Genomic DNA, 13,533 nt, shown 5'->3' with positions numbered 1-13,533 from the left:
GGCGGAGTGCAGAACGAATGTGCCATTAGGGTCTTCCTCAAGAGGAAGGCTCCTAAGCTCACCTATTTCCCCTGGATGGATAAAGAAGCCAGGGATGTTATTGTGTTTGGGAAGGATATTGTTTCTTTCAAGAGGAAGGAAATATTAAGAATAGAGAATGGAGGGCTAGAGAGATGACTCAGCAGTTACAAGTCCTGATTGCTCTTCCAGTGGCCCCGAGTTCAAGTCCCTACAACGACACGGTGGCTCACAGCCATCTGTAATGGGATTCAGTGTCCTCTTCTGGTGTGTCTGAAGATGGCTACAGTGCACTCTTATAAAACAAACAAACAAACAAACAAACAAACAAACAAACTTATCTTTAAAAAGAAGAGTAGAGGAGAAACATTTTTATACTCCTATCTCTGTAGCAAGTGTCCCCAAAATAACGCAATGATGGCATTAGCAAGTATTCTTACCTTCCTCCTGGAGCTCAGTGGAAGTGCTTCTGGGACATCAAAGACGACACTGGCAGGTGGTATGGTATGAAAATGTCACTAGAAATACATTCTTTTGTGCAACGATGAATATGGTACAGAACCTAGGACCTTGACCATGGTAGGCAAGCAGGCCACCATTACACAATAGTCCATCTGTCTATCATTCTTAGAAACAGGGGTCTCACTAAGTTGCCCAGGCTGACTTTGAATGCACTCAGCAGCCCAGACATGCCTTGAACCCATAATCCTCTTGCTGAATGTCTCAGCTTCCTGAATGTCTGGGACTATGAACCAGTGCAACGGGTTCACCTCTATTCTGCTTTGCATATCACACACACACACACACACACACACACACACACACACACACACACACACACGCTCATCAAGAATGGTTGAATTCTACCAAATGTTTTATCATAATCTATGGAGATTATCACTTGAATTTTCTTCTTAGGTCTTTAAATATAAATAAATGATAGCATCCCTCTATGTGCACCCTACTTCTTCCTCTTCCCCCTCCTTTTTTCTTTGATGGGTGTCAGTATATTGCTCAGGCTGGTCTTGAACTCCTGGACTCTTAATTTGGCTATCCACATTTTTCAAAGGCTACTTCAAGAGTCCACAACTTCTCACCCATACTAATTCCCATTAGTACAATGCTTTGTCCTAATCCATCTTTGTATCTGGTAGGGGGTTACCTAGAAAAAAAATTCTTTTAGTGTTATTCCAGATTCCTCTCCTCTTCTCATCCTTCCCTTCTCTTCTCATCCTTCCCTTCTCTTCTCTATAAATGGCTATAATAACGCCATCTTCCTCCGCATTGAGTGAAGCCTGAATGAAGCAGAGTAATTGCAAGCACCAAGCACAAAGGGATTCAGATTCAGCAGATTTTTAGTGTTTTACTTGGTGCCTGGTTCTACAGAGACCCACTCAGTGCCTGTTCTGTAATTACATGACCACAACACAAGGTGTCACTGAAGTGAGTCTTAGAGCAATGGTGAGAAGCGGTCAAGCCAGACTGAGACTTCCTTAGCAGCACAGCAGGTGAGGCTTCTTCCCTATCACAGGGGTCCAACCACATCACTAAGCACCCAGAAGATGATGGCTGAGGCCCTGGCAATGCAGAGGCACTTGGGTTTCTTAACCTTGAATCTGACAAGTCTCAGAAGACCTCAGAACTCTGGAGAAGAAATGTCTGGAGATGTCTCAGTTTGATCTCTGATGGACTATTCAGAAAACTATGTATTCAGAAAATTATTCAGAAAAATATGTAATTGCATATTTATTATGTATAGTTTATATTAAGTTTTCTTTTAGATTTACTGCAACATTACATTGTGAGTTAAAATAAGCTTGCCGTGGAGATTTTAAGAAACAAGACCCCCAGGATAACCACTGAGAATATCTGGCTGTACTAGATCTTTCCATACCTAGTGTTACTTTGCATGGTGGAGACAACACTTTGCATGCAAGTGCAAGTGCTGTATTCTTTTTCTGAACTAAATTCAGCTTACAAAGCAGCTTGCATGTTATAGTAAAAAACGTTCCTGTGCATTAATTTTAGAGGATGCGTACCCCATAATTACTTGCCCAGTTTTCAGTTGTGGGACAGGTTAGTTGTTTCTACCTACTTACTGTTAAATACCTCGATGTACCACACACCCTCATGCATACAACTGCACATGCTGCAGCTACCTACCCACTCTGCAGTTGATTGGTTCTGCCTACTTACCGTTATACTCCTTGATGTGCTATGCACCCTCATGCATGAACATCTGGTGATGGGATCGCTGTGTGGACTTTTAAAATACTTGATCTAAACGGCAGAGCAGGGATGCTAATTTTAGAGAAGAGCTGGCAGTTTTGCATGAGAGAAGCAACTGTTTCCTCTGGAACAGTCTCCGTGGCAACAGCAAGTTAAGCTTGAGATCTCGCATGGCCCCTTAAGCACGATTGCTTCCCATTAAACAGTTGTGGCACTGTAATATCAGTTAAATGATTGGCTACAGGTGAGTGGGAAGGAACGGACTGGAGGAGCCACAGGGAAGGGCAGGCAGGTGGGATGCCAGAGGAAGATACCTGTGGAAGCCCCACCCACACTCTTCCTTGCCCTGCTGCAGTTTTCTATTTAAAGTCTCCACGGGGCACTCAGGAGACTGAGGAAACAGCCGGGTCTCAAAGCCAGGAAAGTGCAGCATCAAGATAGAAGGTAGATCCAGAATACAGTACAGAACAGGGCAAAGCAGAACTGAGTTGGGCTGGTTGGGACTTTCTGGCTACTGGCTCATCTCATGCGTGGACTCTAGGTGGCACTGTAGCTGCAAAAGTTTTGGGCTGAGGTGTTTGGGCAAAGCTACTGGGAATTTGGGAGAGGAAGAAATAAAGGAAGACGCATGTGATGAAGCAGACGAAGAAAGGGAGGTCCCAGGCTGTCCAGGTTCAGAAGAGACGAGCTGCACTAAGGTCTCATTCGTCCATTCGCTCACCCAGTGAACGTTTACTAAGTCCCACCCGAGGTCTGTCAGGGTGTGATACAGATAAAGTGATGGGCTGAGCAGGTGCATCCCTGAAACCATGTAGCTTATGAGAAGGAAGAATGGCCAACACTAGTTACACTAGTTGACCCTCGTGTGAATAAGCAATGTGTTTGAGACAGACTCTGGGGGCCAGGGGTGAAGGAGTTGAGCTAGTGTGAAGGAGTGCATGGCTAGGAATGGTTGTCCTGTAGCGATGAGGTTTGAAGAAGTGAGAGTGAACATGCAGAGAGAGAGAGAGAGAGAGAGAGAGAGAGAGAGAGAGAGAGAGAGAGAGAGAGAGAGAGTAGAGGGCCTAGCTAGAGAAGATGTCTGTGCTGAGAGGAGCCAACTAGACACATGGGAGGGGCTCTGTAGCTGACACAGCACCTTTGGCCTTTTATCCTGAGAGAACAGAAATCAGTTGAAGGCTCTGTGCAAGGTGGGGGCTGGGTACAGAGCTGTTCACTGAGAGACTTACTTTGGTTTACGGATGGAAATGGCCAGTGAGGTGACTGTGTATCACTGTGTACAGTTATTTAAGTTGAGGGACTGTGGGACTGGATGGGGGAGATGAGTCCCAGAGGAGTGAAGTGGACAGATCACAGCTAGGGACTGAGTACTCTTGATATGGGTGCACACCTGACAGAGACACTCAGAGGGATGGGTATGAGCGACATCACCGAGGCAATAGCCGTTGGGCAATGATCAGGTTCGGGTGAGACCAGTCACGTGACTTTTGATACCTTTGTAGGGACTGACACATTCTTACCCCATTGTTCCTCCTTGGCTCAGGAGCAGGTGAGGCCATGTAAAGAGGGGGCCTCCTCTCATCAGCAGGTATGGTGACCCCACTGGATCATTGTGGGCCTGCTTGCTACAGGATGATGTGTTCACTCTGCTCCTTCTTTCTTTTGAGGGTCAGGTACCATCAGACTTTTGGTGGCTATGGCTCTGTGAATGGGATTCTGCAGGATTGTGTTTGATATTTTGACTCAAATGTTTACCAGGGTGCATTTCCCCAGGACTTAATACTGGGGCGAGTTTTACAAAGCAGGATCGTGGCCAGATATTCAAGCAATTTTCAAATCTGGATTCACTGGGGCTAAAGCTGAGATTCTCTCCCTCTGTAAGACCCATGAGGCCTTTTCCTCTGTTATCCTGGAAGGGAGAGAAGAACGCAGTGGATTGCTTTAGAGTCTTCTGAAGGACAGATGCTAAGCAGGTCTGAAGTTTGGAGGAAAGACGTAGGCAAATCACCACAGGTCACCAGTAAGAAATGTGGACTGGGAAAGACAGCCCTAGGTGGGCCTTGAGGAGTTTAGTGTTTTAGGGGGACAGATGAAGGTGCACCCATGAAGTTGACTGAACAGAAAGATAAGAGTGACCTGAAGATGAGGTGGAGCCTCAGAAACCTGTAGGAGATGGGAGTTTCGGGGGGGGGGGTGGCTAGCACATGTCAGATTAAGTGACAGGGAAGCTGCTGGTGACTTTAGCAAGCTCAGTTCAGAAGGGTGATGAGGGATGCATGTACCAGATTTCAGTGGGAGAGTGTGCAGGAGGTGGGACTGAAGGGTTCAGGGGAGGCAACTGCTTTGAGATTTTGGGGGTGAATAATACATGCCTCCCATTCATTTTGGCTGCCTGTATCTTCATTCTCCTGTGTCTGGAGCATTCCCAGATTTGAAATATTTCTGAGAAGCAGGCCTACTTCCCATCACACGCAACACAAGGCAGGTACCGGTGCTTGTCTTCATCACTGACCCGGAGCTGGAAGGAGCCTGAGGAAGGGCTTAAGTGTCAGTCCAAATTAGAAATCTGGGGCTTGTAAAACAGGAGAGGAAGGAACGTCATCCATCTGAGGAATGTTTCTGTAGAGATGATGGCTGTGGGAGAAGTCCTGGCTAGCAGAATTGGTGACAGCCAGTGGAGAATGATGGTAGGCTGAAAGGGGTGGAAAGGGTGTTGCCATGGCACCACAGAGGGCAGAATTACCGGGGCATGAGAGAGATGATAGAAGTAGTCTACCTTCCTTGTCCTCCTGGCAAGGGAAACTGTCCACCTACCCATCACCTGGGTACTTCTCTCATATTTAAGTCAATGAGAACGGGTGTCATCCAGTGAGTTTTGAGAAACGTTTAAGCCAATGGGATCACTGTTCCAATCAGTCAGGCAAATCCAGCACTCCAAGAAGTTACTTTGTATCACTTTGCATCCAGTTTCTCTCTAAATCCTTGACCCCAGGGGGCTCCTTGCTAGATAGAGCTGTTAGTTTCTCTGTTTGAGAGTTTTATACCAGTTCAGGGTGTTGTATCTGACTTCTTTCCCTCAGTTTTGAACAAGAAAATGTCTGCTCTCTGCAGAAAGCACGTGGGTCAGCAGTAGCAATTCAGCCCTCCTCAAGGAGTACCCAGTATGTTTACCACTTGTTTCTCCACTCACTGTGGGGGCTAAAGTCATGTCCAGTGTTTGGCTACTCTGACTAAGGCAGCTCTGAACGGTTTTGTACAGGACTCTTTGTGATGTGTTCCAACATCGTTGATTTATTTTTGTCCAAATCATAGCTGAGAAACCTCACAGCAACAGGGAGGGGCTGCTGGGTCCAGGAAAGGATTTATTTTTAAGGTGTAAAAGACTGGTGCACGCTTAAATGTTGCTGCTCACCATCTGCTTGGCAGGGATCTCTCAAGGAAAGGGAAAAGGGAAGATGTGAATCCTGAGAAGGAGTAAGGGGAGAGGATCTTCCCTCAGCTGGAGGGGAGGTATTGTAGGGGAAGCAGAAGCACAGGGAGATGGGGTGGGTGTGTGAGGAGAGGAGCAGAGGAGCTTTTCATCAGATGGTTTTGGCTTTTACTGTGAAGTAGGAGGCAAGTACCAGGCTGAGAGAGGTGGCACGGTGTCAGAGGTTGTAGAGAGGAGTGAGGTAGGCAATGGATACCATAAGGAGGGCAAGAAGACAAGGACAAGAAAGGTGAAGTGGGGTGCTGGACACTGAAGTCCAGCAGAGGCTAATGTCTGACAGGAGAGTAGACCCACAACTTACCACAGAGCTCCCACCAGGACCCCAGGGCAGACCTGAGGAGGGCATGGGAAATGGCAAGTTTCTGAGGAAATTATTAGATTCAATGGAAAATGGATTTCAAAGGATTCTGTGGACCCTGTGACAGGTTAGGTATGTACTGAGTGGATAAGTGAGTGCAGAGGGCATGTAGTCAAGTTCAAGTGCTCTTTCCAGGACTGCAATCCAGTGTGGACTGGATGGCCTGAGGTGTGCATTCTGATCCTGCTCCCACCTCAGGCTCATCATGTAAGTGCTAGAAAGGCTTGCCTTCTCCACGTGATAGAGACGCCCACAGTCTCAGACAGCTGGAACACACTGGCCACTGGGATAATGTTCATTTCTGGTCCCAATTCTTCACCCCATATAGCAGGATTCCGTGGTCACAGGCTTTACCACATCTTTTTACAGTGAGGGGAGTAGCTGCCCCCTTCAATGAATTTTCGCTCAGCCTCATGACTTGATCATCAGTTGGTTTTGTGAACCTAAAGGATATTGTGTCTTGGTGATTGCAAAAGACAGTCACTACTCTCTCAGCCTGCCCGAGAAGTAACATACTCAGTCACTCTGTGTTGGGGACATGTACTTAGCGGAATCTACATTGTAACAATTAAGTTGAGGACAGCCAACGGCAACAGAACGATTGCAATTGAAGCTACTACAATGTGGGTCATTTGTTTCATAGTGTGACTGACTGATGCAGAACAGGCCTCCTGTCAAGTGCAGGTGTGGTCACCAATACTGTCTCTACTTTGGGCAGATTGGTTTAACAGAGGTAGATGTGACATCCCTTGGGACTTATTTATTTATTTTAAATACTATTTAAAAATCAAATTCCAATTCTAAAATTGACATTGAAATCTAAGAGGCAGATGGGAATGTTCACATAGCTTCTTGGAGAGACAAGGGTGGCTGAAGAGACCCACGGAGTATCTTCTGCTGCGCACACGTGGGAGAACCTAATTGTGATGGGGTGCAGGGGGTGGGTGGAGCTAAGCTGAGAAGGGCTGTTGCTGAAGGATGTAGTCAGACATTACACTTGAATACCAGCAACTGATTTTAGGCTTAGCTTGAATCTCTATCCTAGAGATGTAGGAGAGTATGCATGCTAATGATTTGACCATGGGATTACTTTCCCTATATTGGTAATAATGTGGCTGGGGAAAACATGTTAGTTAGTGCTCAGTGCAACTTTTAATCAAGTACGAGGTTTGGTACAGGCTTGACTGTCCTAGGTGGACCTCTGGTTGAATGAGTTCTGCATGTCAGCCATGGAGTGTCACCAGCGGCCTTATGTTTGTGGTCAGCTTTCTGGTGGAAATGCATTTTCCCAGAGGTCAGACCAAATGATCAATTTTATTCAAGCACAAAAATGACAGTTTTCGTTTTTCTTCATCTCTTTGATGAAGAAACACCATTATAAGTCCAAATTGGTTTTGGAAGCAGAGGTGCTTCTTAGAGAACCCCAAAGAATACATTGCTCACAGTTTTTGATTTTAGGATTCAGCTTTTTTTCCCACGTTATTGACACTGAGGGATACCTGATGCTGTTTTAATAGTGAAAGAAGGCACTAAAGAAGGGGGAGAGGCTGAGGGCAAAGGGGAGGGGCAACGGATGGTGCAAAGACCCAGGACAGGTAAAAGGAGAAGCCTGGAGTCCTGTATGTGAGCAGGAAGATGAGCCCTGAAGTTCCTCTCCTGGCTGAGACAAGGGGGCGTGTAGGGGAGTGCTTGGTATGTCTGGGACCTGGCATCTGGGGTCAGATGCAAGCAGAGGAAATTAAAACCAAAGGGCCCAGTGAAATAGGATGCAGACTCCCCCTTGTGAAGGAAGGCCACGGTAGTCAGAAAGAACTATAAACAGAGTGGCAACAGAACCAGAAGGGAGGGCTGACTGGGCTGAAGAAGCACAAGATGGGTGAGGGATGTGTCCTGATGAAACCAGCTGGATTTGACGTTCCCATCTGTCCGCAGAGGGGCTTCATCCCTCCGCGACAGCTCCTGCAGTGTCTTTGCTGGAAGGCCTTCTCTGAATGTGCTCCTGTATTGCACTCTAGGTCTCCAGGCTGGGTGCTTTGCAATCTGAACGTTTGTTTCTCACAGTGCTTTTCCAAACTCTGTCTGTGATTTGTGTAGGATGTGGAGACGGCCAATCCTGGGTTAGGCTGGTCCAGGTAGATTGGCAGACATAGAATGCATGCCTATCCTGCAGTCTTGAGGAAAGCAACTTGCCTTTCTGGCTAACACCTGTCTCCGCCCTCTGCTTACTGCCCGCTGCCTGCTGCCCTTCCTCTTCCTTTTTCTGCCCTCTTGGCCTTCATGCCAGGCCAGCCTCCATGCTCTGAACTTCCTCTTGTGATCATGACCTCTTGTAATAACGTAGTACAAAGAGACTAATCCATGTCCAGCCTAAGGCTTTGAGAGAGGCCATGGGATGCAGCTCCCAGCAGGGAGCCTCACACCTAGGCAGAGAGAGGTCCTTCTTGCCCCTGCTCAGTCCCATTTCCCCTGGCTGTTTACTGAAGTTCTGCTCTCCGCTCCTCACTAGCTTGCAAGTCAGTTCTTTTCTCTTTAGTTTTCAGTCTGTTGCAAATCATCAGCCTCAGGACACTCATTCACAGTTGTAACGCTGTAAAGTACACTGTATTTGTGAGCTGTCCTGTGCTGTTTGAGGTCAGTGAGAAACTAGCTCTGGAAGCAGGTCGATTCCTACATCTCAGGGCCAAGCATGGTAGGTTTTTGTTTTTGTTTTTGTTTTTTTTGTTTTGTTTTAAAGATTTATTTCTTTTATGAATGAGAATACACCGTCACAGTTTTCAGACACAGCAGAAGAGGGCATCAGATCCCACTACAGATGGTTGTGAACCACCATGTGGTTGCTGGGAAATGAACTCAGGACCTCTGGAAGAGCAGTCAGTGCTCTTAACCGTTGAGCCTCCACATGGTAGCCTTAATGAGCCCTCCAAGACCTTGTGTCCAAAGGATGGCCTGTCCCTGTCCTACTCTGTGACAAGAAGGGAAGAAAACAGCAAAATAGAACTAGAGTAAAAGCACAGTGTCCTCAGGAAGATAGAAGGAAAGGCATTTCTGACAGAGGTTACTGTTTATTCCATGATATAGAAGTACCTACAGGCTTCTGGTCCACAAACCCCCTCCCTCACCTAGAGACTAACTGGCTGGTTTCTAGACCTATAACCCAGAGCCATGGCCTGTAGTTAAAAGTGGTACAGTCCACAGCCAAGAGGGCTTGCTGTTAGCTGTTGAGCCCCTCACAGGAGGCCAGAAAGTTCTGGAGTGCAACTTTCTGGTTGCACTCCAAGGAGCATGTTTTATTAATCTGTGGCTCCTCTTGGCCTGGCTGGAGACTCACATCGAATGTGCATCGGAGATCTGGCTTGTGGGTAAGTTCCTGAATAGGAGCCTCAGCTGGACTTTGTCTATAATTATTCACACCTCATTAAAATCAAGAAGTCCAACTTCATTGCATCACAGCGTTCAAGTGACATCTCAGAGTTTGAGAGGCAGCTCACCAGGGAGACGGGGCAGTAGAGAGGCAGGAAGGGTGTTAGTCGAAGGGGCTGTGTGTTCCTGGGGGTGGGAAATAGATGTCAGGTTCATAAAGAGATTTACAGTGTACTGCCAAGGTGACTGTTGATATGAAAGGAAAAATAAACCAAATCTAGGGGGAGAGAAAGAGTCTAGGCGCATCATTTCATATGGGTGCCCAGAGATGTCTCTGAGAGGGAGCTGTTATGCAGAGCATGAGGTGGGTAGGAGGGAGGTGACAGATATTGGGAGAAGGAAGAATACCTAGGGCAGAGAAGAGAAGGGCACAACCCCGATACAGGAAGATGCCAGGACCTCAGGGAAGAGTAAGGAGAATCATGTGACATGGAGCACAGGTAAGCCAGGAGAAGGGGTAGACATGGGTACTGAGGTTTTGACAGATGAGAGCCTCTCCTCAGACTTCATAGCTAGGAAGTGGCTGAAGGGGGTGGTGTGGAAACTTAGACCCAGGATGCTCTTCAGCCACTTCTTACCTCTCGAAACCTGGTATTGTCTGTCAGTTGGAGCCCAGAACATTGGCTTCTTAGGGCCATGGCAGAATGCATGAGAGAGAATGTAACTGCAGCACGCTGAGGAGATACTGGGTGAGTGAAGGTCTAAGACAAATGAGAGTGTAGCCGTGAGTTTGATTTCTCAAGACAGAGTCTTGCTATGTTTCCCATACTGGTCTTGAACTCAAGATCTTCCTGCTTCAGCTTCTTGGGCCCACATCCAGCTCTCCGTGGATGTTTGATACTGTCATTTCCCACAGGGATACAGGCTTCAGTGCTAAGTGAGTGGGTTAAAATATTTTGTTAATTTACTCATTCACTTTAATTCTGCCCCATCCTTCCTCCTCTCCTCCCAGCCCCACCCTTATTAATCACTCCCCCTCCAGTACCTCTTTGCTCTTTCCTCAGAGAAGGGAGCCACGCCCCCTTGGGTTTTTGTTTTCTTCATTAAGAATTAAAATCTTACTTTGAGCTAGAGAGAAGCTTCTGGGGTCTCTTTAGTGAATTCCTATGAAGTGCTGACTGCATTCATTCTTGACTCTAAATCTAAACCCAGTTTAGATGTGGCTATATCACCTGATTTCAGAATTTAAACCCAGCTAAGATGTGTTTACACCACAAGGTCTTGAGGGCATTTTGTTGTTGTTGTTGTTTTAAAGTAACTTGGACTTTCATTTTGGGAGCATTCGAGCCATACCTTGGAATGAAAATTATACACAGCTTGCTATGTAGTTAACACAGTCATGATTATGTTTAATCGTTCTGAAGTGCCACATCACTGATTTCTGAGACGGGTCTCTCCTGTCTGTTCCAAGTGACCCAGGAAGAATGATTACCCAGAATCGCTGAGGGCAGAACCCCATGACAATCTGCTTTGGATTCCTCTTTCCTTCTGCTTGTGTGGCCCACTCCAGTGGCTTGGCTTCCAAATGTAACCCACTTATTGATCTGACTTGGTGGGGTAAAAAGGAAATGACTCATTTTTTCCCAACCACTCCTTCAGTGAGCTATAGACACCCCTGTAGGGCCAAGTATGTAGATCCAGTGGCTTTTACCCATCACTGGTAAGTGATCGTAAGGGTCTCCGTTGGTTGTTGTTACTGGGCAGCTGGTGTGGGAAGTTCTGAACCAGTCTTGCCCTCCTACCTCAGTGAGCCCAGTAGGGATAGACTGGCTCCTTTCTCCACTAGAGATGCACAGTCTTTATTTATGGAGCCTCAGCTGTGTTTCATAGATACTAGGAAAAATTCCAAGTAACATCTTGTTACATAAGACATTAGTTTGCTCTTCTCAAGTGCTCCAGATGAGATCTGAGGCCTAGAGAGTAGTTATTCGTGCAGGTTGTGGAGTTTGACATGGGCTGAGGGACAACGGTCAAACCATCTCACCTCACACAAACTTAGTTCCTCCTCTATAAAGTAGGGATGAGATCTTCACTTTCAAGGATACTGGGAAGAAGGCCTTGATCTTTGGGTGCCTTTAGAAAGCATACAGAATAGATTTTACTATCATTCTGATTTACAGATTAAAAATCGAGACTCTGAGAAGTTGAGTTACTTGCACAGGATTGAACTCAACCAAGAGCAGAATGAGCTCAGGTCTGTACAGCTCTAAAAAGCCCCGTAGTGTTCAACTCTGTTTACCTCCTTACCCAGCTTGCACTGAGCTCAGTCTCTTTGTTCTCTCTGCCAAGAGGAAGTGTTCTTCACTCTGCCGACACAATAGGACATCCTTTTGAATGAAGTCACTGTAAGAATGTAATGTTAGACTCCAGCTGGCTGCTCCGACCTCAGCACCCGCAGCAGCTTTTCTCTCTCACAGATATGGACAGGCACCCCATTGAGACATTGTCCCAGAACCCCTAGCTAACAGACTTCCAGGCACAGGATCTCTCACCTGGAGAAACAAGATGCCATTAAAACTGCTACTGATGGTCACATGTCCTGCTCTCCATCTTGCCTTCTGCACGGGAATCAGAGAGCCTGGCTGACGGCTGGCACTGTGAAACCTACTCATTCTCAGAACCGGATAAGAAGAGACTCCCACTTCTGCCAGGTGGGCTCTTATCCCTCTCTTTAGAGCCCCAGCTAGGCTATTATTCATCTGTCTGTCTATCCATGGCATTAATGACTCTTCTAATAAACTCCATACCCCCAACAATCCATTTCAGTGTCCCTTTTGAGATCCCATCTGAGATAGTTCAATCATTTTCTTTTGGGGAACAGCCAAGCACTCTAACCTCCTCCAGAAGAAGGAAATTTCTTCAATGGCTTTATAACAGATCCTCATGTTAGTTAGTTCGTGGTTACTCTATTTACTTCCTTCCCCTATCATTTAAACTATGTAAAGTACCTAGTTGGTGTCCATTTGTCCAAAATTGGATTAGTTGAAAAGAGAGAGGTTTTTAATTTTTTTTCTTCAATCATAAGCCTAGAGTCTACTTAGAGAGGTAAGGCATGTAAAATCCTTGCAAGTAATATAGCAAGATGTATATGATCAATACCACGAGTCCAGGAAGTTAAAAGCACTGTGCTCCAGGGAGAGTCTGGTGGCTGGATGGGTGGGGAAGATTATAGTCTGAGAGAGGAAGCCACAAAAAGCTTCCTGGGAAATTTGAATGGAGTTGAGGTTTAAGAATGTTAGAGTTTGGAGAGGGAAAGGTGAGAGAGCTATGTGTGGTGTTTTTGCTGCACAGAGCTCACTGGGGCAGAGAGGGGGGGACTGCAGCATGGGTAAGGTACCCATTCTTCCAAGAAGCCTCTCCTTTATATCCCTGAGCCTCTTTACTCCCTGCTTGGGGATTTTTATGACCCCATCCATCTGTTTGCAGTCAGTCTCAGATTTGCTTTGAAATTCAAAAGCTGAAAGGGAAGTGTGATATTGGAGCCAGAGCAGCAGGCTGGGCTGATTTCTCCAGGAAGGAAGGAGTGCCTCATGAAGCAAAACTCACTACAGGCAGAGCACTTCTTGCTGGCTGGAGTCCCCAGGCAGTTAGGACCAGGGCGGGTGGTGGTGAGCCTGGGAGGAACTTCTAACCTGTCCTAAACCAGTAAGTCCTGTGGCCATCAATGTGAAGCCAAGCATGGAGACTAAGAGGCTGTCAGCAGGATCTTTGGTGTCTGATCTGGCCCCATCTGGCCAGTGTTTGTTTTCTCTCCCTGCTCTGGCAAACTGGCCCAAGCCTGCTGGGAGAGTTCACCTAACCTTCTATGCCTCCTTATTTCCCTAGCTCTGCTGCCACTCCCACATGCCTTCTTCAGAACTTCAATGTCATACAGAAGAAAGACTTCTTTGGTAAAAGTCAATCATTGATCAAGTCCAAGATCCACAGTCTGGACCTCCAAGTACTGCTCATTACTTTCCTGATGAAGAGTTTGGTGGAGCTCTAGTCAATCCTTCTACATCTGTCATTCACACAGAAC

The 13,533-nt window shown here is 46.6% G+C and overlaps 1 protein-coding gene across 7 annotated transcripts in view; it reads right to left on the bottom strand.

Moving 5' to 3' along the window:
* Positions 1 to 7,390: 7,390 nt before the first annotated feature.
* Positions 7,391 to 13,533, bottom strand: part of Trabd2b (TraB domain containing 2B) — a 217,727-nt gene continuing 211,584 nt past the window's right edge. Inside the window, exons 7-9 of one of the 7 annotated variants that reach the window (XM_017593793.3) lie at positions 11,763 to 11,858; positions 11,500 to 11,588; positions 10,254 to 10,388 (exon numbers count right to left, since the gene is read on the bottom strand). In XM_017593793.3, the coding sequence (XP_017449282.1) occupies positions 11,501 to 11,588; positions 11,763 to 11,858 (184 nt within the window). In that variant the 3' untranslated portion in view covers positions 10,254 to 10,388; position 11,500. Of the gene's footprint in view, positions 10,389 to 11,499; positions 11,589 to 11,754; positions 11,859 to 13,533 lie in introns of those variants that run through there. The other 6 variants (XM_006238601.5, XM_063288595.1, XM_006238603.5 and 3 more) reach the window with 6 other exon arrangements.

This window comes from Rattus norvegicus, chromosome 5, assembly GCF_036323735.1.
Source record: "Rattus norvegicus strain BN/NHsdMcwi chromosome 5, GRCr8, whole genome shotgun sequence".
Taxonomy (NCBI): Eukaryota; Metazoa; Chordata; class Mammalia; order Rodentia; family Muridae; genus Rattus; species Rattus norvegicus.
The sequence above is the reverse complement of the archived record's forward strand: the minus strand, read 5'-3'. Positions and strand labels throughout refer to the sequence as shown.